Source organism: Equus asinus, chromosome 2 (assembly GCF_041296235.1).
Source record: "Equus asinus isolate D_3611 breed Donkey chromosome 2, EquAss-T2T_v2, whole genome shotgun sequence".
Taxonomy (NCBI): Eukaryota; Metazoa; Chordata; class Mammalia; order Perissodactyla; family Equidae; genus Equus; species Equus asinus.
In genome coordinates, this window is record NC_091791.1 from 38011768 (window position 1) to 38033289 (window position 21522).

The 21522-nt window shown below is 41.1% G+C and overlaps 1 protein-coding gene across 5 annotated transcripts in view; it reads right to left on the reverse strand.

The window, feature by feature from the left end:
- Window positions 1-21522, reverse strand: part of PCGF5 (polycomb group ring finger 5) — a 118747-nt gene that overhangs the window by 57095 nt on the left and 40130 nt on the right. For 2 of the 5 annotated variants that reach the window (XM_070487300.1, XM_070487290.1), the window contains exon 2: window positions 6914-7208. In XM_070487300.1, the coding sequence (XP_070343401.1) occupies window positions 6914-7025 (112 nt within the window). In that variant the 5' untranslated portion in view covers window positions 7026-7208. Of the gene's footprint in view, window positions 1-6913; window positions 7209-9193; window positions 9360-19173; window positions 19345-21522 lie in introns of those variants that run through there. The other 3 variants (XM_070487293.1, XM_044754359.2, XM_070487298.1) reach the window with 3 other exon arrangements.

A 21522-nucleotide genomic window follows, 5' to 3' on the forward strand; every position in this document is an offset into this window, starting at 1 on the left:
TTCCTGTTTTATTTTTCCTCATAGCATTTGTTATACAGAGCATCTGAACTTACATCATGTACTTGCTAACTGTCTGTTTGTCCTATTAGAACATAAGTTCTAGGAGGGCAAACACTATGCCTGCCTTGTTTATTGCTGTGTTCCCACTGGCCAGAACAACGACTGGCACAACGCAAGTGCTAATAAATATTTGCCGAACGGTTAAATAAGACCACCTAACTAGAAGGGTTTTGAGAAGATTAAATAAGACAATGACTGTAAAGCTCACGACCACAAATACGACAAACATTCAATAAATAACAACTATTACTTTAATCTTGTATTAGCATTTACTTTAATTACTATATGATTAAAAGTACAAACTGTCTAGTTCAAGAGATGCCAGTATTATAAATGTCTGGTCCAGAGCAGTGCTTCTCAAACTTGAGTGCACCACAGAATCACCTGAAGAGCTTGTTATTACAGACCCCTGGACTCCTCCCCAGAGACTCTGAGTCAGTAGGTAACAGTAAGGCCCAAGAATTTGCACTTCTAACAAGTTCCCAGGTGATGCTGCTGGTCTGGAGACCGCACTTTGAATTGCAAGTGTATGTAGCATAAGATTTGCAAACATTGAGTACCAATGTATCAAGAGCTCTCTGTAGCTTAGATACTTGTGTACTTATGACACTTGTTCAGAAACAATAAATGGCTGGTACTTAAATGTTACCATCTTATGATTAAGTTATTCCCTCACTCTTACAGATTACCACATAAAGTCACCAACTCCCTTAACTGTCCCATCAACTATATTTGATTAACAATTAACCCTTCTTCTTCGCATAAGTTAAAAACTAAGTACAACCATGTGTTTTTCCAAAGAATTCATTCTCAGCTAAAGGATTACTGCCATAATCTCTGCAAGGGCAGAAAGAAGAAAGCTTCCCCTTCCTGTACCACAGATTTCCATGTCTATAACCTTCCCTTTTTTCTGAGGAAGGACTCATTAGATTCTTAAAGGGGAACCTAACCACAAAGAGTTAAGAACAAATGCATTGTATTCTTCACATTTCAGCTGCTGGAACAAAGCTCTTTTGTTCTTAGTTTAAGTGAAAAATCTTTCATTTTCAGTCACCAACCTATACAACCACCAGGAAATACTCTACAAGCAACCTCAAAAAGTTTCTCAGGACCTGGTACAAGAGACAGAACATCCTTTAATCTCCAACCGCCAATCTCTAGTCCTCAATCCAGTGCCTCCCTCCCTAAGACTCACAAGGCTCCCACCTATATTCTAGAAGACAGTTCTTCAAAATTCATAATTCCTAACCTAAACTGCCTACATGCATTTGAATCTTTAAAAGGAAAAACACACAATAAAATAATCAATTGATTAGCCATTTATTTATTCATTTCAGCTTTTAGTGAGCACTCAAGCACCAGGTACTAAGGATACACTTAATGCAAATCTGTCTGTGGTAGCAGGTGTGTGGCATATCTCAGAGGAGATGAGTTTTAAAGGATGGGTAACTGCTAGGCAGGCATACAGGGGAAGTGCATTCCAAGCAGAGCAAGCACTGAATCAAGTATGTGCATGTGTATGTGTGTGTTTGGTGGCAGGGGAAGAAGAGGTAGGCAGAAAATGGTTACAGGTAAGTAGCTTTAATTTATCCTGAGGGCAGTAGGGTATCTGTAGGAAATTTTGGGTAGGCTGAGAGTGACTGATGAAGACAGTAAGCTGTTTTAAATGATCATCACTCTGACACAGGTTAGAAGTGGGCTGCAGTGACTTCAGTGAGAAGTAATAAGGACCTGAACAAGAAGAGTCACAGGGGGATGGAAGTGAAGGGACAGATTTGAGAGAGATTAAAGAGAGAGACTAGACAGGAGTTTGTCCCTGTTTTGTTAGTGAAGGCAAAGAGAGGCAAGTATGGAGTATATTTCTTGCCTGGACATCCCACTCATTCATTTTTGGATACGCTGAGTTCCAGGTGGATTTAGAACATGCAAGTGGATATCCAGTAGGATTCCGAAGACAGAAGAAATAAAGATCTGGGAGGCATCAGCACAGGTAGTTGAAGTCTCAGAGTAGATGAGTTCACACAGGAAAGAAAAAAGATAGATCCAAATACCCATGGAGAAAGTTCTTCCTGGCTTATGAGAAGTTTTGCCTGATAGAGTTTAAGCTCAAAATTTATCTTTTTTTTTTTTTTGAGGAAGATTAGCCCTGAGCTAACATCTGCTGCAAATCCTCCTCTTTTTGCTGAGGAAGGCTGGCCCTGAGCTAACATCCGTGCCCATCTTCCTCTACTTTATATGTGGGACGCCTACCACAGCATGGCTTGCCAAGTGGTACCATGTCTGCACGCGGGATCTGAACCGGCGAACCCCGGGCCGCCAAAGCGGAACGTGTTCACTTTACCGCTGTTCCACCAGGCGCCCGGTCCTCAAAGTTTATCTTTTTTACCACTCTACCCCAGTGGCTAGTGAAGTGCCTGACATCTACTTATTTATTTTAAAGAATTCAGTAATTATTTGTGTGAAGATGTTTATTTCCTGAGGTTTGCTGGGTTATTAAAATTATCTCATAGACATCTTACCATGGTTAATATGAATTTGGTTTATCTAGCATTAAGTGACCGTGTAAAGCTAAAACTCATTTGTGTTTCAAATTTTTACTTCATTTTAAAATTTTATCTTTTTAACAAATGTCCTTGGCCTACTGAAGGGAAGTGGTGTTAGAAGGTAAGATATGAGCCTCCTTAAAGATGGGGCTTTTATAAGTTTTTTTTTTTTTTGCAACTCCTTGCCAGGAGCCCGGGACATAGTTTGCCTCTCTCTCCCACCTGACTGGCTTCCCCCTTTCTCTTTCTCCCACATAGCTAGAGTGCTAAGAACATTAAATGCTACCGCAGTCAGCCGTCCTGCTGGTCCTTTTGGCCCTTATTTCTACAATCACAGGGAAGCCAGGCTGTGTTAGCTCCAGAATTTCTCAACAGGAGAATGGAAGAGCAACAATCTATCTGATTTGAGGAGGAGAGAGAAAGAGTTGAAATGTGTTTTGCAGAGTATTTTGAAAGAAGAGTAAAATAACTTCATTTACCTCTGTCAAAGTGGGAAGAGTCACTCATGTTCCCTACCTCCCACCCCAATGCACCTCCACGGCAGCCAGGCCCAGGTGCTAATGTCCCACCTGAGAAGGCCTAGGGCTTATGGCTTTAGGAGTTTCAGAAAATACTCTAATTCCTTCTCTTGCATTCCATTCTACTACAATATCCTGACACATATCTGCCACTATATCATTCTGTTTCATTATTTCCATCACACCTATCGGCATCCAAATTTATTTTGTACATTTCATAACTTGATTACTCCTTCTTCCATTGACCAGACAGTCCAGAAGGGTAGATTCCAAGTCTGGTTTTGCTCACCAATAATAAAGCTCCATTTATATATTTCAAACTTGAACAGTAAGACCAAAATCTGTGTATTTTATTATGAGTTTTCATAATGAGAACTATTATTTACCCATTCTTTTTCTCTTTTTTAAAGATTGGCACCTGAGCTAACAACTGTTGCCAATCTTTTTTTTCCTGCTTTTTCTCCCCAAATTCCCCCAGTACACAGTTGTATATGTATATATGTTTTCAGTTCTGGGTCCTTCCAGTTGTGGCATGTGGGATGCTGCCTCAGCGTGGCCTGACGAGTGGTGCCATGTCCACGCCCAGGATCCGAACCAGCAAAACCCTGGGCAGCTCAAGCAGAGCATGCGAACTTAACCACTCGGCCACGGGGCTGGCCCCTGTTTACTCCTTCTTTCCTTATGGTATCATAAAATTGTAGTCTTTGCATAAAGTTATTTTAATTAGGTATTATTTTTACATGCCTAAGATAAAAAATATTATAGGGTACCACAGCGTCACATGACAATTCTCACTTTCCTCCTGTCCCATTTGGCCATCTGACTTTTCTATTTTCTATACTGATCCCAAATTACAGCACCACTGTTATCTGTCCCACATTATACATAAGAAAACCAGGTAACAACAAAGACCCAAAAATGATTCAGGAACACTGTTTTGCGGTACTATTTATCTGATTGTAACAAATAACAGGACATTTTACAAGTGGGATAGTTTTTGCCTCTAAGCCCCAATATAAATACAACCAAAAAAATACACAGAAATCCAAGGACCGGAAAGTATCAAGATTAGCATAACAGAGTCCTCAAGTCTCCTCAGACATGAGATTGAGTACCTGACTCTATCATTTACTCTACTGTTCTATGTTCGCTGTTGATGATAAAGACCACATTTGTGATTTACCACTGTCTTTTAATCATACTTCTGCCATGTTCAGTCTCTCTCAGTAATGGGGCTTGATGACCACCATGGGATTTTTCAGGATAGAATGACTTGTGCAGTTAAGCTGTCACTTTACCCCTTTAGACCTTAAATTGCTGTTGCAAACATAAACATAACCCTATCTTATAAAATGATCATTCATACTTCTAGAATATTTGTTTTTACTCTAAAAAAGTGAAATTTAAATTGGGATTTCATTATACCCCAAAGAAAATTTTCTCATAGAAGAACAGATATAAAATCTGTATTATATAGGTAGAAATTGGAGAATTTGTGCTTTCTTCTCATCTTTCAAAACAACGTTGGCAGTTTTTGCTGGAGAAATCCAAAGATAAAAACAATGCACAACTGTTGGAAGAAACAAAACACACTGTGGACCATGTCCAAGTACCATGCTTGGTGTAGAGTGAAACACAGAAGTATAAGATAAAGATCCCACTCTAGAGCAGCCACATCCCATTGGCTCCTGCAAAGTACATCCATGATCCAATCACTCGGCCCACCTCCATCTCACACCTCATTACCCTGGCTGCGGCCGGATAACCTTTCAGCTGACCTTCAGCCAGCGCCTTCTAACTGATTTGCTGTTCCTTGAACCTGCTAAGGACATTCCCACCCCAAGCCTTGGACTTGCTTTTCTTTCTGTCTAGAATGTTCTTCTCTTATATCCACAGAAGTCAGTCCCTTCAGGTTTCTGTTCAAACGTCTTGGTAGCAAAGAGGCGGACCCTGACACTCTATAAAATAACCCAATCTCTTCTATCTACAATCCTTCTTTGTCCCTCTTCATAGCATTTAACACTATCTAACGTGGCACATATTTATTACCAGTTTCCCCTACTAGAATGTAAACTTCTTGAGAGCAGAGTTTTGACTATCTTGTTCACTGCTGCAGCCTCTGTGCCTAGAACAGTGCCTGGTACACAGCACGTATTCAATAAATATCTATTCGATGCTATTTAACTGAATATTGTTCAAGTTAAATAATGACACAGAGCAACAATAAATTACTATTTCAAGAACAGTTAATAGTTAATTGCTAACTGAATTGCATGGGCCAGTAATACCCAAAAGGAATAAATATCAGCATCATTTGGAGGGGTTTTCCAAAAAACACATGCCCAGACCTCACCACAACATACACTGAAACTCTCCAGGTAGAGTTTCTGAGCATGAGTATGTTTAAACAGCTTTCTAGATGATTCTATTCTTTTTTATTGTGGTCAAATCTACATAACATAAAATTTGCCATTTTAACCATTTCCAGGTCATTCTGTCTTGTACCCCTGTTTGAAACTAATGGTATAATATTATGTCACTTCAGCAGAGGGAGAAGAGCTAAAAGGGAGGGATTAAAAAAAAAAAGCACCATGTTATCTTAGAAAGAGCATGGGTTTGGGAGTTGAATCCAGGTCCATTCCACCACTCACTAGCTGTGAGACTGGGAAAGTTACTTAACTCTTAGTTTCCACACCCACAAAATGAAGATCATCTCTATACCCTCTCCCTCTCTCCCCTCATCCACTCCAAACTGCTTCAAGGTTACTGTAAAGCTAAAATGCAGATATGTAAAGTATCTACTTTGGTGCACAAAATAGGCATTAAACTAGAACTCACTGGAATTATTTTCATTGAAGTAAGAATATAAATTCATACTGGCAGAAACACAAAAGGTATGAAATCCTGGCGTAAGTGGCTATAAAAATGTTTCTTCCTCTACTGATGGGACAGGTGAGAAAGAAAGTTGTCGGGAGTTCCACAGTTTTGACCATATTAATAAAACAGTGCTTCTCAAATGTGAGAGTGCTTCAGAATCACCTGGCGAGCTTGTTAAATACAGACTGCTGGGCCTACTCCCAGAGTTTCTGATTCAGAAATTCTGGGTTGGGGCCTGATAACCTGCATTTCTAACAAGTTCCCGGGTGATGTTGAGGCTGGTGGTTATTAGTCAAAGGGTACAAAGTTTCAGTTATACCAGATGAGTAAGTCCTAGAGATCTGTACAGCATAGCACCTATATTTAATAATACTGTGTTGTATACTTAAACTTTGCTAAGAGGGTAGATTTTACGTTAAGTGTTTTTATCACAAAAGTAATAATAAGAGGGGGAGGAAACTTTTGGAGGTGATGGACAGGTTTATGGCATAGATGCAGTAATGGTTGCACGGGCATACGTTTATCTCTAAACTCATCAAGCTGCATACATTAAATATGTATAGCTTTTTGTATTTCAACCATACCTCAATAAAGTGGTTTAAAAAAAAAGCAAAGAATTAAAGTATGCACATCTTAATTAAAAAACTATAACCAATAATATGCTTAAGATTTTTTTAGAACATTTTAAAATCAGATGAAAGTCACCTATTAAGATTTAAATAACACAAGAAAAATTTCATGTCACAGGTATCCTAATGACAAATATATTCAATCCTGAAAATAAATTCAAAGTTAATTCTTAGAATACTCATTGCTTTAAAAGTTAAAATCTAGATAAAAAGAAAATGTGTGGTTTTAAAAGAGAACACGCAACTGATGACTTTGGATGGATAGATGACATAAAAGGATACTTACAGGTATGGAGGCATTCGGTCACTGTAGTTGGCTTGATCAGATACCCTTTACAGATATAGCAGGTGATGTAAGGATTGAAATCTTTCACCAAGTGTTTCCTTTGGGTAGCCATTCGTGGTCAGCTATGACTGGCTTTAGTAGTACAGGCAAAGAGGGGTATTAAGTAGATGAAAGTCTGATGCCAGGAGCTGGTGTGGAGTTCCCGACTGGATGTCCTGAGGCATGAGAACTGACATCCAGATTTATCATGAGATCACTGGTCATCACTCCTTTTGGTGGTTCTGCTTTTCCATATCTGTCTCCACAAAAATTTTAAAAAGATGAGAGAAAAAGGTGTCAAATTCCTCATACCGTATTGTCATTATCTTAGCAGCAAATGTTACATGTTCCAAACTGGGTGAACAGGTGAAGAGAACGTTTCCCTCATCGTAACATTAATTTGTACAACTGTTATTATTTAATTCAGAATAATGACAAATTCACCCAATCCCGGGGCCTCAACTATCACCTCTGTACAAATGACACCCAAGGCTATTACTGCCAGTTTTGATTTCCTTCCCTCTCCAGTAATGCACTTTAACTATCTGCTTGACTAGGAGTTCCTGCCAATACAAGTTAAACGATTCAGAACTGAAGTCATTATCTTCCCTATCAAAACGCTATTTCCACTTTGTACCCCACACCCAGTGAGTAGTCCAATCAAGTTCGCGTCCTTTTCCGTTCCATCCACAGCCACCCTACCTCAACAGTACCTCTCCAACTGCAGCCCACCTTATATTCTACAAGGCTGATTTTATTCTATCACATTTGAGTCCTCTTCTCAAAGAATGTCAGTGTCTCCTCTTTACAACAGAAACGTGTTTATATTTCTTAGCTTGTCATATGAGACCCTTCACAGGGTGACCCTAACACACCCTTCCACACTTTTCTTCAGACAAACCGAAAGGATCACTCTCTCCCACAGTCCACTCTGCAGGCTCTACATCCTACCTATCCTTCAAAACCCTTCTCCATACAAAAAGCTACGCTGATTATCCTCAGTGTAATCTCTCCCTTTTAGACCCTTACTTCTCTCCTATTACATTTTCCCTTTATTTTGATTTACAGTTACATTCACTCTTTATCTCCTCCATTAGAGGATGGCAAAATCTTTGAGAGAAACCAGTCACATTTGGTAAACGTATAACCTGGGCAATGTTACTTATCCTAAATCTCAGCTATTTTGACTGTAAAATGAAAATAAGAGTGCCAGTTTTCTAGAGTGGTGGGGATTAAATGAGACAATATACATAGAGTTAGCACACAGTAAAAACTGAATGTCATTTTTTCCCAAAAATGTTTAGCATAATTGGCTTGTACACAGATTACTAAAAAAAAAAAAAAGTTTAAAAAGTTTCTTGCAACAAATGTGTCCTCTTAGAAAACACAACACGAAAGAAGGTATTGATTTCCTAAGTTAATTCTATAAACAGGAACTTTCCTCCTGTCCTAGCTGTTAGCTCATAGGCAAGCATAAAGCAACCGGAAAGGTCAAAGGCATCATTCCCTGGACACACCGCCGCTGACAATGTGCACGGAATAGGCTCTGCGTGGAAGCATCCTATCCCCTCGGGAAAACGTGCCTAGGGTGCAAGAGAGCACGCAGAGCCGACAGGCAGGGCTCTGGAGTCCGGCCTCTGCGCTGGAAGCCCTTGGCCAGGCTCCGCACATCCGTGCCCGGGGCTCAGCTTCCCCTTCCAGACACTGGGATTCACGGCCCTGCCTTTCCCACAGGTTTGCCGGGAAGTAAGGGAAAGTCCTCTCAGAGAGGAAATGCACGGCCCGACCGGGGGCGGGTCCAGCCCGTAAGCCCAAGAGCCCTGTCAGCGAGACAGTTAAAGGAAGCAAGTCCCTGCAGGGCCGGGCCAGAAAGGAACTTTTCCGCCGCCCCGGCGGGAGCCGGCGGCAGGCCCTGGGCGGTCCCACGCAAGCCCGCCCCGCCCGCCGGCAGGTGCCCGGGCCCGGCCGCCGCGCCGCTGGGGCCGCCGCGCTGCGCGGAGGAGGACGCGCCGCCTCCCCGGCCCCCGCCGCCCGCCGCCCTGAGGGAAGAGCGCGGCTCCGAAGCCCAGAGACTGCGGCCCGCCCCCGCCCGCGCCCCCGCGGGCTCCCCGGGCTCCCGGCGGCGCCGGCCGCGGCAGGTGCCAGGAGGTGCCCCTCGCCCCGGGCGCCAACTCGGGCGGGGACCGCGGGGGCGGCCGCAGTCCGGCCACTCGGCAGCTCCCGAGCCCGCCCAGGACCTACCCCGCGGCAGCGGCCGCCGCCGCTCCTCGCCCGCCAGCGCGCCGGCCTCAGAGGGAAGGAAAGTGAAAGAGAAACAGCGCCCGCCGCGGCCTGGCCGGTCCCCGCGCCCCGTCCGCCCTCCCCCTGCAGGCGGGAGCGCGCCGGCTCCGCGGGGCCACTCGGCTCGGGCCCGATAGGGCGCGGCGGGCCTCGGGGCCCAGGGCCGGTGCCGCCTCCAAGGGCAACTCCACCCCCTTCCAACCGCCGGCGCCGCCGCCGGCCACGCCCCCGGCCACGCCCGCCGCCCGCGCGCCTCACAGGTGCCGCCGACGCCCCGCCCGCCCCGCCGCCGCAGCTCCCGGGCGACGCGCAGCTCTGGCCAAATTCTATCTCGGGTCTTCTCACCACCAGCCTCTCTCGGTTGTTTTCATCATAACAATGTCTGGTATATTTTCCCTGGCGGATGTAAAAACAACGGTCAGTGTTGAGAATGAGTCACCCTGAGAAACTGTCTACTCAGCTGCGTCTTCCCCAAGCCAGTCCCATGTGGGCCGCAGCGGGATGGACATCCCTTGATTTGCACCGTATTTAAAAATCACTAACGAACTTGTTACTGTGGGGTGGGTCCAGAGATCATGACATTTGACAACTGTAAGCAAGAGGGAGCGGGGTGGGGGTGTTAGTGGAAAGGTAAAGAGTTACCACTGTTTGCAAGGTTCAAAACAAAACAAACAAAAACCCCCAGTGCTCTTTTAGTGGACTTTGAGATGGACAAGAGAACATTCATTGCAAAAAGAATTGCTGAAAAGCATGCATTAAAGGATTCCTCACAGTCATTCAATCCTATTCTACTGCATTCCACAAACTTACAAATTTCTACTACAACCACTATTTTGCTAAACATAAATTAGACCTGATTCTTTGCTTCTTGGAAGACTGCAATCCAGTAATCCTAGGGTAGCAGGCAAAGCAGTGTGGTCTCCATCGATAAAACACACGTTAGAATGGACATCCCAAAGAGAATTAGCAAAGGGCAGCTTCAATCTTGTGTATAATAAAGAGGAAAAGATGTTACGATTACATCATCTTTGCTTCCGTGATGGTCTGAGCAGTGATGGTCAGGGAGCTGACAGTAAAGGGGGGAGTGATTAATGCAAAGTATTTGTTTTACCTCCAGTTGACCAAGACACCTTCCTTACTACCAGGGAGACAGCCTGTGGTGATGGCTCTCATGGCAAACCAACGGACCCAATGACCACTGGTCCAGCAGCTGTACAGCTGTTCAAAGATCCATTCCAAATTTAAAACACACAAAGAAGTAGACCAAGATAGCTTTTAAAAATATCCAATTTATAATTAAACATGCAGAGTGGACATAAAATTTTTAAATTACCATTTTTAATATCATAGCAAGAGCAATACATTTTCTGAAATAGCTTTCAATGACCACATTTTTATAGTCCTTATAAGAACCATTTTGAAAAAGTATACATGCCAATTTCAAAGCTGGGATCAACTTCAATAAGTCACAGCAATCACAATGAGCACAGAAAACAAGTCAGGTCAAATGACTTTATAGCTGAAGGATTACTCTTCAGACCTTTCATCTCGGAGACTAAACAGATCAATATGTGAAAAGTCACCCTACTTCTAATGTATTTAAAATATGTAAGGGAAGATATTACTGTATATACTACAACATACACAGTATGACTTGGTATCTTCCGATTTTGCATCTGAACCTATGTTAAATATATTTTTAAAGAATAACAATGAAGTCTAGGGGGCTTAAATGTGATTGATTGGTAATCACCAGCAAGTGAGGTCAAGCAGCATTCACTGAGGAGGTGAGTGTGGGCATGGGTGTTCGGAGGACTTAGATCAGCAATGCAGGGAGGGCTTCCAATGTGCTAGAGAGCAGAACCTAAAGAGAGATGTGGAGGTGGGGTTGTCCTAACTGAAACTGCGATGACAGACTTGCGGGTGGGGGAGAGAATCACTACCTTTGTAAGGAAATGTGTGCTTTGTGTCCCTGGAGGCACACAGTTTGTAGTAAAATGTTCGGTTGTTTCTCCTTTCCCCTCTTCAGCAACCACCCCACCTTTCCCATTCCAAGAAGAAAATACACACACACAAAAAGGAAAACAGAACAAAACAAAAAAATTCAAACATTTGTCTGGTTAAAAAAATAATAAAAGAAATGGCAAGAAGGAAATGCTACGAAGGGGCAAGTTTCCTGAGCTACGTGTAGGTCATTTAAACATTGGACTTGCAGCTGCCTCTCCTCCTCCCCTGGGACTGCTTTCCAGTAACTTATCCCTCAGTCCCTTGGTTCTGATGGTGGGGGCTGGAACAAACTACAGAAGCTTCAATATGAGGTGGTGGCGCTGATAACCAATCTCAAGTACCAGTGGCACCGTCAAGTAAACAAAGGCCTGGAAGCAACTGGATGTACAGGTCCAGCAAAAAGAATACGCAGATGGAAGAATCAGAGCTGGTAGTCCCCTTGTGACTAATCTGCTTCAGCTTTCTCATTTTATAGCTGTAGAAACCAAGATCCTGAGAAGTAGCAAATTCGTAATCTCAGCTTCTTTTGGCAGAGTCAAGACCAAAACAAAGGTGCCAGTTCCATATTCTTTACACTTCTCAAGAGAATTCTCAAGCCAAGCATTTAAGGAAGTTCTGGTAAGAAACAAATTAACTTAAAAGAAAATAAAAGAACAAAGGGAGAGAAGGATGGATGAAGGGAGGGAGGGAAATAACTGCCTAGATGGTATTAGAAGTGAACTGGCCACTGGTGACTTCCTAGCAAAGGATAAGCCCAAAGCGGTAACTTGTTTCATTTGATTATTGATCCAGATTCTTCCAGGAAACCCATTAATAGCTCCTGATAACCCATGGAACTACCTGGAGCTATGTGTATACCTAAGAAATGTTTTCATTACTTTATATTTTATGTAGATTTTTATTTCAGTTAAGGCTGGGCAATGGATGGGTAATTCCATACTGGGAAGTTGACATTCCTTCCTTGCCTAATAAATGTAGCATCAATGAATTGATGTTTAATAGCATAACATTTTAAAAATAGGGTTATATTTTACCATTTCCCTGAAATATTAAATGACTTTTTCATTATCATAAATTATTTTATAGCCTAAATATGCTATTTAATCTTTTAACATAGAGTATCTCCAACATAAAACTACCCTCTGTATTCTAAAAGTTTTCCTACAGAGATTTCAGAAAACATCAAAATTTAAAGTGTCCTACTGGACCCAAATGTATTTATTTTATGGCCATGGATACTACAGCTAAAAATCTATGGTTGCCTAAAATCAATGATGCAGGAGTGGGAAGGGAACAGAGAACTGAAGGACTTCCAATCACCCCTGACCATGTCTCTTTATCTCTTAATGCCCCCTCCCCTGCAATCAATAATTCTCAAGGACTCTCTCTGCTAACTGTCTCTTGAATCCTTCCACTTAACCTACCCTGGTTTCAGATCACTATTATCTCTACCCTCTATTACTTCATTGAACTCTTAAGTAGTCTCCCTATAGCTCTTCTCTGCCAAACCACTCCCCACTGCACAGCCAGAGGACGCTTTCTAACTACACATTTGATCATGCTGCTCCCTGGCTTAAAAAACCCTTGTTCTTAGGAGAAAGCCCAAACACTTAATAAGCACATCCGGGATCCCCCTCCCTTGATCTACATGTTGCAGCCATAATGAACCTCTTTACCCTCTAGCTAGAGACATGTCTTCTTTCAAATGAGCACCCTGTCCCAATCCCCTTATCCTTCCCCACCCTTGCTAAATCTGGCCAATCCTTATTTATCCTTTAGGTATCAGATGATGTCAAAGGCCACCTTCCCAGACACCTCAAAGCTGCTGAGGAGCCTCCTGGATACACGTATACCACATACATACATAATAACTCATTCTCTCAAGTCCCATATAACACCATCTTGGATTATCTGGTTTACTTGTCTGAACCTTCTACTAGCGTGTAAGCCCAGTGGATCCATCGCTTGACTGTGCAGCCCTAGCAGAGTGGACGGCGAATGGTAAACACTCAAATAAATATTGACTGAAAAGCCGAGTATCTGCACACACATTAAGACATACCCTGTATTCTTTCTTTGGTTTCTTCTTTGAGGGGTCTTTACAAAGGATGTGTTAAGGCATAATCCATGTCCTCTAGGACTACTAATTAAAGTCACACCAGGGAGTAGAGACTTATCCACAAGAAAAAAGATGGAGCAATACACCAAATTTATTAATAACATGTTAAATGGAACATGATCAAATGACAAAAACTCCCGTTGAAGGAAGGCATACTATGGGTGGTCAAGAAATTAGTCCTACATGCTTAAGACTCGTGTCAGTTACAAAAACAGCAAGGCAAAATACCAAAAGCTATGGATATGAAAAATAAGTGAGAAAGCCAGAAAAAAAGAGAGAAATTAAGTCAATATACTAAAAGTGAATACAGACAAATAGCATTAGGTATAGGGACAAGGTTAGTCTGTGAAAGACTGTGCAACTAGCTAAGTAAGTGTTTTAAGGTGCTTTAAATACATTATGCTAAAGAGACAGACCAACAAAAATTTTTTCTCCTTTGAGAGGCAGAAAAAACTAGCTGTAGTTTCTTTACTGTGGTGTCAACAGTTGGCTGGAACAAATTCTAGTTATACTGCAAGAACAGAGAATGTAACCAAAATAGGAGCAGACTATAAGGAAAACCTGGATTTACTCCAACTATCAGGGCTATGATATTTTAAAACATCATTAAAGAACCACAACTATTATTCTGGGAGGTCAGAATAAATCCCTGAGGATCATAAACAGACAAATGACTCAAGAATATTCCATCAAATCTGAACATAGATGATTCTAATGTTAGGAGTGATTATAGAAAAGTTAGAAAAAAATGTGCTACCAAAAAAAGATAAGAAATTCAATTGGAGGAAATGCAATATAGAAATTTAGTGACATAAACATTCAATATCAGAGGAGACTAGGCACGTGAATTGAAAATGTCCTGATTTTACAGGTAGCTATGGTGTAGAAGGAAGGATGCTGGACCCAGAGTCAAGAGAACCTGATTTTTAGTCAGGACAAGTCACTTGACTTCCCTTGGCTTCATTTTCTTCCTATGAAAATTGAGGTTAATATTATCATCTTAATCACTGGTCTACAGGGAAGATTTTCTTTATATACTTGTGGGTTGTTATAATGAGCACATAGAAGATTAAATGAGATAAGTGAGAAATGTTTTTTAAATTGTAAACTGTAAAGGACTGTCAAAATACAAGGTATAAGTAGTAGTTCTGTGGACTACCAGCAGAATAGTACCTAGTAATCCTGTTCCACCCAGCAGAGGTCCTCATACTAAGATATATCCTAAGAATGTTTGTAGAATGAATAAGACACTCCAGGCAGGGCAGGGCAATGGATCTAGGACACGGCATTCAGTAAGGAACACAACCATCAGAAAGCACTCCTTCCCCTGAACTCAATAGCCATCACATCCAATTTTTAAAAACAAGATGGAGAAACCTAAATATTTTACTAAGCAATTCAAAGTCATACAAAGAAAACTAGTTCCCCACATACGTCTAATAATTTGGGTTAGTTCAACGTTGCAGAAGTGGTTGGTGAAATCTTTATTCACTCCCCTTGACTGAACGGGTAGCAGAAATGTTTTCCATTAAAATGCAAATTCCTCAGGTGGGGTCATAATTAAGCCCTCATGAGCCATCTCTTGAGCTATGGGTTCCCAGCTTGCCAGGATTAGTAGACTTCTTAGTCCATAGGAAGGGAGAAAGGCCAAGGAAGGACACAAGGCTTAAGTTATGAGTTAACACTTTAGCAGGGTATTAACCATAACGCTTTGCTGGCTGGGAGGCTGGGGAGCCAGCATGGGGAGGGAAAGCGTATCTGAAAGAGGAGATGGCAAACCACTTAGATGACCTTCTCTCTTATACTTCACTTTGTAATTCCATCTTGGACCAAAAACAAAAACAAAACAACTCTTGAAAACAAAAGCCAAATTAGTGTGTTCATATTGTCTTCAACTATTCAAAGACTTAATGACTAAGATACTGATGCATTTTTGTTCAGGTTTGCAGAAAAGCTAAGCAAAAATTGGCCTAAATTAAAGCAGGAGGACATTAGCTATAAGATAGATATAGATAGATATTCTTTTTTTTTTTTTTTAACATTGTCACCTGAGCTAACATCTGTTGCCAATCTTTTTTTTTTTTTCTTCTTCTTCTTCTCCTCCTCCTCCCCAAAGCCCCGCAGTACATAGCTGTATATTCTAGTTGAGAGTGCCTCTGGTTGTGCTATGAGGGACGCCGCCTCAGCATGGCTTGATGAGCAGTGCCATGTCCCCACCCAGGATCCAAACTGGCAAGACCCTCGGCCACCGAAGCAGAGTGTGCGAACTTAACCACTCGGCCATGGGACCAGCCCCAAGACAGACATTCTTAATTGTCTATCTTCTGCATGATAAACCCTACAATAGTCTCAGAAGCTGGGATAACTTGTCCTTGATAGTTCAAGAAGAAAGAAATAGTTTTTGTCTTCACTCTAGAAAGGGGTTATTCTAGTTGACTGGAAAACCTCCTGGCAGTTATCAAAGCTTCCTTTGATACCTTTTGATAAGAAGTCAAAAAAAAGCACCAGCATCAAAGCATCTTAGATTAGATGACTAATGAGAATACAAGACGGCTGCATAGAAAGTGGGTAGCAGAGCATAAGCTCCATGAGGGCAAGGCTTTTATCATTAGAATCAAGCCTAAAACATAGTAGGCTGCCATTAAGTATTTGCTGAATGAATGAATGAATGAACAAATGAACAAGCAAATAAATGAAATCTGACTTTGTAGTCAAGACAGCCCAGGTTCAAATTCTGGCACAACCTCTTACTGGCTATGTGTCCTAGGGCAAATAACTATTCTGTGTCTCAGTTTTCTCATCACCTAAATGGATATAATAAAAGTGCATGTCTCAGGGCCGGCCCAGTGGTGCAGTGGTTAAGTGCGCACGTTCTGCTTCGGCGGCCTGGGGTTCACCGGTTCAGATCCTGGGTGTGGACATGGCACCGCTTGGCAAGCCATGCTGTGGCAGGCATCCCACATATAAAGTAGAGGAAGATGGGCACGGATGCTAGCTCAGGGCCAGTCTTCCTCAGAAAAAAGAAGACGATTGGCAGCAGTTAGCTCAGGGCTAATCTTCCTCAAAAAAAAAAAAAAAGTACACGTCTCATAGGAGTTTTCAAGAGGATTCTATGAGATGATACAAGTAATGCACTTCAAACACAGTAAGCAAACAAATGCTAGCTGAACTAATTTTAAGAATTTCATATCTTTATCCTTCCCTGCTCTTTGGACAAAACAACAATGAAACATAGGACACAATTTAAGGCATGGTGATAAACAAATAGAACAAACGCCTTAGTACAATTTATTTGCTTTTAGGATGTACACGGAGGCAACAGTTAGTCACCTAACTTCCATACCAGGTGCCCTTCCTCCCCCTACAAGAATTTTTAAATAAGGTTACTCTCTAAGTGGTAAATGAGTAAAATATGAAAATCATGGCTTAAATTACTCATCTCAAGACGAACTTAAGAAATAGGATGTACACAGAAGTCTAAAGAGTTTTATGAACATTGAAAACTCCAATCGAGTGAGCTGGGTATAGTCTTAGGCAGGCAGGACTGAAATGTGACATATTTCGTAAACTAAAACATAATCTATTATATTCTACCCTGTCTGGAATAACTTTATGAAAACAGAAAAACGATGAGCAAGGAGCACAAAAAAGGGAAGTGGAAAGGGCAAGATGTGGGCAGTGCGTGGGCACCACTGTGTAGGGCAGGGAGACACAGAATTGGGCAAACTCTGAACTAGTCGCCAGAGAAGTGTGCTCTGATCCTACCAGGAGTGGTAATGAGACCTGAATTATCATCCTTTGTCTACCCTCTAATTCCAATGCCCACAAATTTACTTTCTGAGTATTAATTTGTGCTCTCTTGTACAAAAATACTGGAAGCAAAACCTGAACTTCAAAATTAATATTTTGTGACTATTTCACTGTAAAGCTAGCCCTGGTGGTCTACTGGTTAAGATCTGGTGTTCTCACAGCCATGGTCCAGGCTCCTTTCCTGGCCAGGGAACCACACCACCAGTCTGTCGGTTGTCATACTGTGATGGCTGCATGTTGCTGTGATGCTGAAAGCTATGCCACTGGCTTTTCAAATATCAGCAGGGTCACCCACGGTGGACAGGTTTCAGCAGAGCTTCCAGACTGAAACAGACTAGGAAGAAGGTCCTGGCCATCCACTTTCAAAAAAAATGGGCCATGAAAACTCTATGAATAGCAGCGAAGCACTGTCTGATATAGCGCCAAAGGTGACAGTATGGCACAAAAAGACCAGGTAGGGTTCTGCTCTGCTGTACACAGGGTCACTAGGAGATGGAATCGACTTGATGGCACTAACAACAACAAATTCCACTGTAAATTTTAGGATCTTCCTGTTTTGCTTTAATTGACCAATATCATGATACTGTGTATATTCTTCAAAGAAAGATACCAAAATGTACCATTTTAGAGCTGAGGACATTAAGAAAAGTTGATCAGCTAGCTCACCCTGGGCCAAGCCAAGTGTTGGATCAGCAGGGACAAGGCTAGAATTTCCCTGTTTCTGTAAAGCATACTTCCTTCAATTAAACAAGTTATGGATAAGCTAGTCACAAAAAGACAAATACTGTATGATTCCACTTACATGAGGTATCTAGAGTAGTCCAATTCATAGAGACAGAAAGTAGGATGGTGGTTGCCAGGGACTAGGGGGAGGGGAGACAGACAATTATTGTTTAATGGATATAGAGTTTCAGTTCAGGAAGATGAAAAAGTTCTGGAGATGGATGGTGGTGATGGTCATATAACAATATGAATGTACTTAATGCCACTGAACTGTACACTTAAAAATGGTTAAATGATAACATTTATGTTACATACATTTTATCACAATTTAAAAAAAGTTATTGGAAAAATATCTTCCTTTTAAAAAAGAAAAAGAAAATCACCAGCAAACAGTAAGACCTTCGGCAAGTCACTTCATGAGCCTTGATCTGCCCATCCATAAAATCACTTTAGACTTGGGATACATAATCTCTAATGGGCTTTGAAGTTCTTCAATTATATGGTTGTACAATTTGGAAGCATCACCTAGAGCAGGGGTCAGCAAATTTTATCTGTAATGGGTTAGATAGTAAAATTTTAGTCTTTTGTGGGCCATATGGTTTCTGTCGCAACTACTCAACTCTGCTCATATATGGCAAAAAATGACAGAACAATATGTAAACAAATGGATGTAGCTGTATTCCAATAAAATTTTATTTAAGAAAATGGCAGTGGGCCAGATTTGGCCCTTGGGTTGTAGTTTGCCAACTCGTGACCTTGAGAATATCCCTGTGAACATGTATGGATGATAGCGATTAAAAATTTTCCTGTATCCCAGGGTTGATAATTTCTACAATTCCAATAAGCTCTTGATGACAGTTTCAAACCAGAACACTTCTAGTGCAACATCTTAACCTAACTCTATGATTTCTATTTTCCAGGCAATGAGTAGAATATAGTGGCTTAACTTCTGGAAGGTAGTGATACCATCATCATCATCATGAAACAGCTCAGAGAGTCAGAAACTTTTATTCTTCCTTGTACAGGGTTGTATAATCTAGTCTTTCTCCTATGTCACAATGGAGAAAGTCTACCAACAAAGAAAAAAGGAATATTAAACAAAAACATTCTCTCCTGTTTACCAAAAAACAGGCTTAGTCTCTTACCTCTGACTTCAAGATATTAAACAGATCTAGTGACATTTAAAGAGAAAGTATTTTCCCATTCTACCTGGGGTTCTAAAGTGCTCATCTAAGAGAAAACACAGGGCTTCGAGGGGTAAGCTATCTGCTTACATACTTACAGACAGTGCTGCAAGCAGGCCTGACCTGGGGAAGTCATGCTGGAGTGTGCGTATATGTCAACTCCAGCCTCACTGTGGCCAGCCTCAGCAGACTAGATCCTGGTCTGAGAAGAAGCCCAGAATGACAGGGTGGTGAGAGTTCACCATACCATCTCTTTTGAAGGACAGCAGCTGCAATAAGAGAGGACACATTTGAATAAGGATACTGCAAGTGTGGGAACCAGACCTGGCCAGACAGTCTAAGGAGCAGGAAGGATGCTTCTATTTCTAGAATGCTAAACGAAGAAAGTGACACAGCTGACAGGTACTGATGATACGCTCCCCTTCTGGCTTTTTGGATGACTGTTATATGCAAACAAGAACAATCTGTGAACAAGGGAAAAGAGTTTCAAAGTACTTTTCAGGCAAGTCATCAAGACTGAGGCCCATTCACTATCTACATGGTTGAATTACAAGAGAGGAGGCTTTGCTATTAGATCACTTGAATATTGACATTTTAATTTACTACATTGAGAAAACTGCACAAAAATCCAAGGACGAGAGGTAATTACTTGTATTCACTTATGCTTTTAAAAAGGAAGTTTTGTCAAGAATTGTTGTTCTTGATATAACAACTTACAATGACATATCACTTCCTAAAATTTTAGAAGGATGACACTTATCACAAATACCGACAAGGAAATTAATTGGAACTTGATGATCATAAATTAGTAGATCACCATTTCCTTTACGGTATTTCCTAAACAATTTATTCGTTAATCCTTTTTACCAATGAAGTCTGAAGTTTTAAGTGGAGTACTCATTTCTACTGGAAAAGGAAAAGAATTTCTGTAATTAGAAACTGAACTTATACGCATAGGCATGAGTGCTTGTATGAAGTCTTTATGTCATATAAAATAATTAACTTTAGAAGTATCCAACAATAAACTAGTCATTAATAAAACTGAATAAATAGAATTTAGCTTTTTAAAGTTGACATTTATAAAACCCATACTCAACAACAATATGAACGTTTCACACTTCTATACTTTGTCCATTAACTTCATTATTTTAATATTTAATATTAGGTATTAATATGCACAGATTTATTCTAAATGCCTGCTATGGGTTGAATTGTGTCCCCCCCAAAAATATGTTGAAATGCTAACCCCTGGAACCTATGAATGTGACCTGATTTGAAGATAAGGTCTTTGAAGGTATAATCAAGTTACAACAAGGTCATACTACAGTAGTTGGGCTCTTAGTCCAATAGGACTAGTGTCCTTAAAAGAACAAGGAGAATGCCATGTGAAGACACAGACACACAGAGAGAAGATGGCCCTAGGACAACACAGGTAGAGATTGAAGCAGCAGCACCAGAACTGCATTGTAGGGGAGGGGAAAATCCTTCCAAGGATGTTTCCACCAGAAGAAGGGACTACAACTCAACTAACTCTGGGTAAAAAAATTTAAGGAAACTGATCAAATTTAGGACCATGGCTATGGGAAATCAGGGAGACTCTGTCCAGGCACAAGAGCACTGAGAACCCAGTTGAACTGGATAAAATATTTCTAGTAGTACTGATTTGCAGACAGCCGTGCTGGCAAAGGAGCAGGACAAACAGATGAAGGGACTGGCCAAAAGGCTAAACAACTGCAGATAAAGTGTGGTGTAGGAAGGCAGCTGAGAAACAGTTAAGGATGGTTACATTCGGATCTGGGGAAGACAAGGAAGGAAAGGGATCCAGAGGGTGGTTGACTGAACTAAACAGAAAGGGAGGAGTAGTGAATCCCCATTCATACTAATGTAATTTCCAAGTGTATAAGCCAGAATATGGTTATTTTAAAATCAATTTATACTGCAGTTAATTCTAGATATTCTTTTGGATCACTTCAAAGGAATTCTGATAGAGATTAATACTTATAATATCTGGCATAGACCTAATTTGTGCTAGATATAGCCAAATTGTTACGTTGATTACTTGACACATATATATACATACATACACATATTCATATATGTACACTATGCATGGTATATTTTAAAGACTGCAGAGACTAAGACCTAGAGAGGTGTATTTCTTCAAACATTACAGTCACACTTTTAACTGATTATCTCTTTTACATTTTATAAGACACAAATATCATCCAGACTAATGAACAACTGTTGATGTCAGTAAATGCACGGCATTGTATCTGGAGTGCCAGACCAGAACTATTAGCATTTATAAGTTTTGACCCTTGAAACCACTCAAATTGCACATAAGAACACTCCATACCATATGTGGAAACACATATAACATTCAGAATCAAAATACAGACAAGCAGCACTTAGGAAGTAAAACTTAACTGTGATAAAAATGTGAGTGT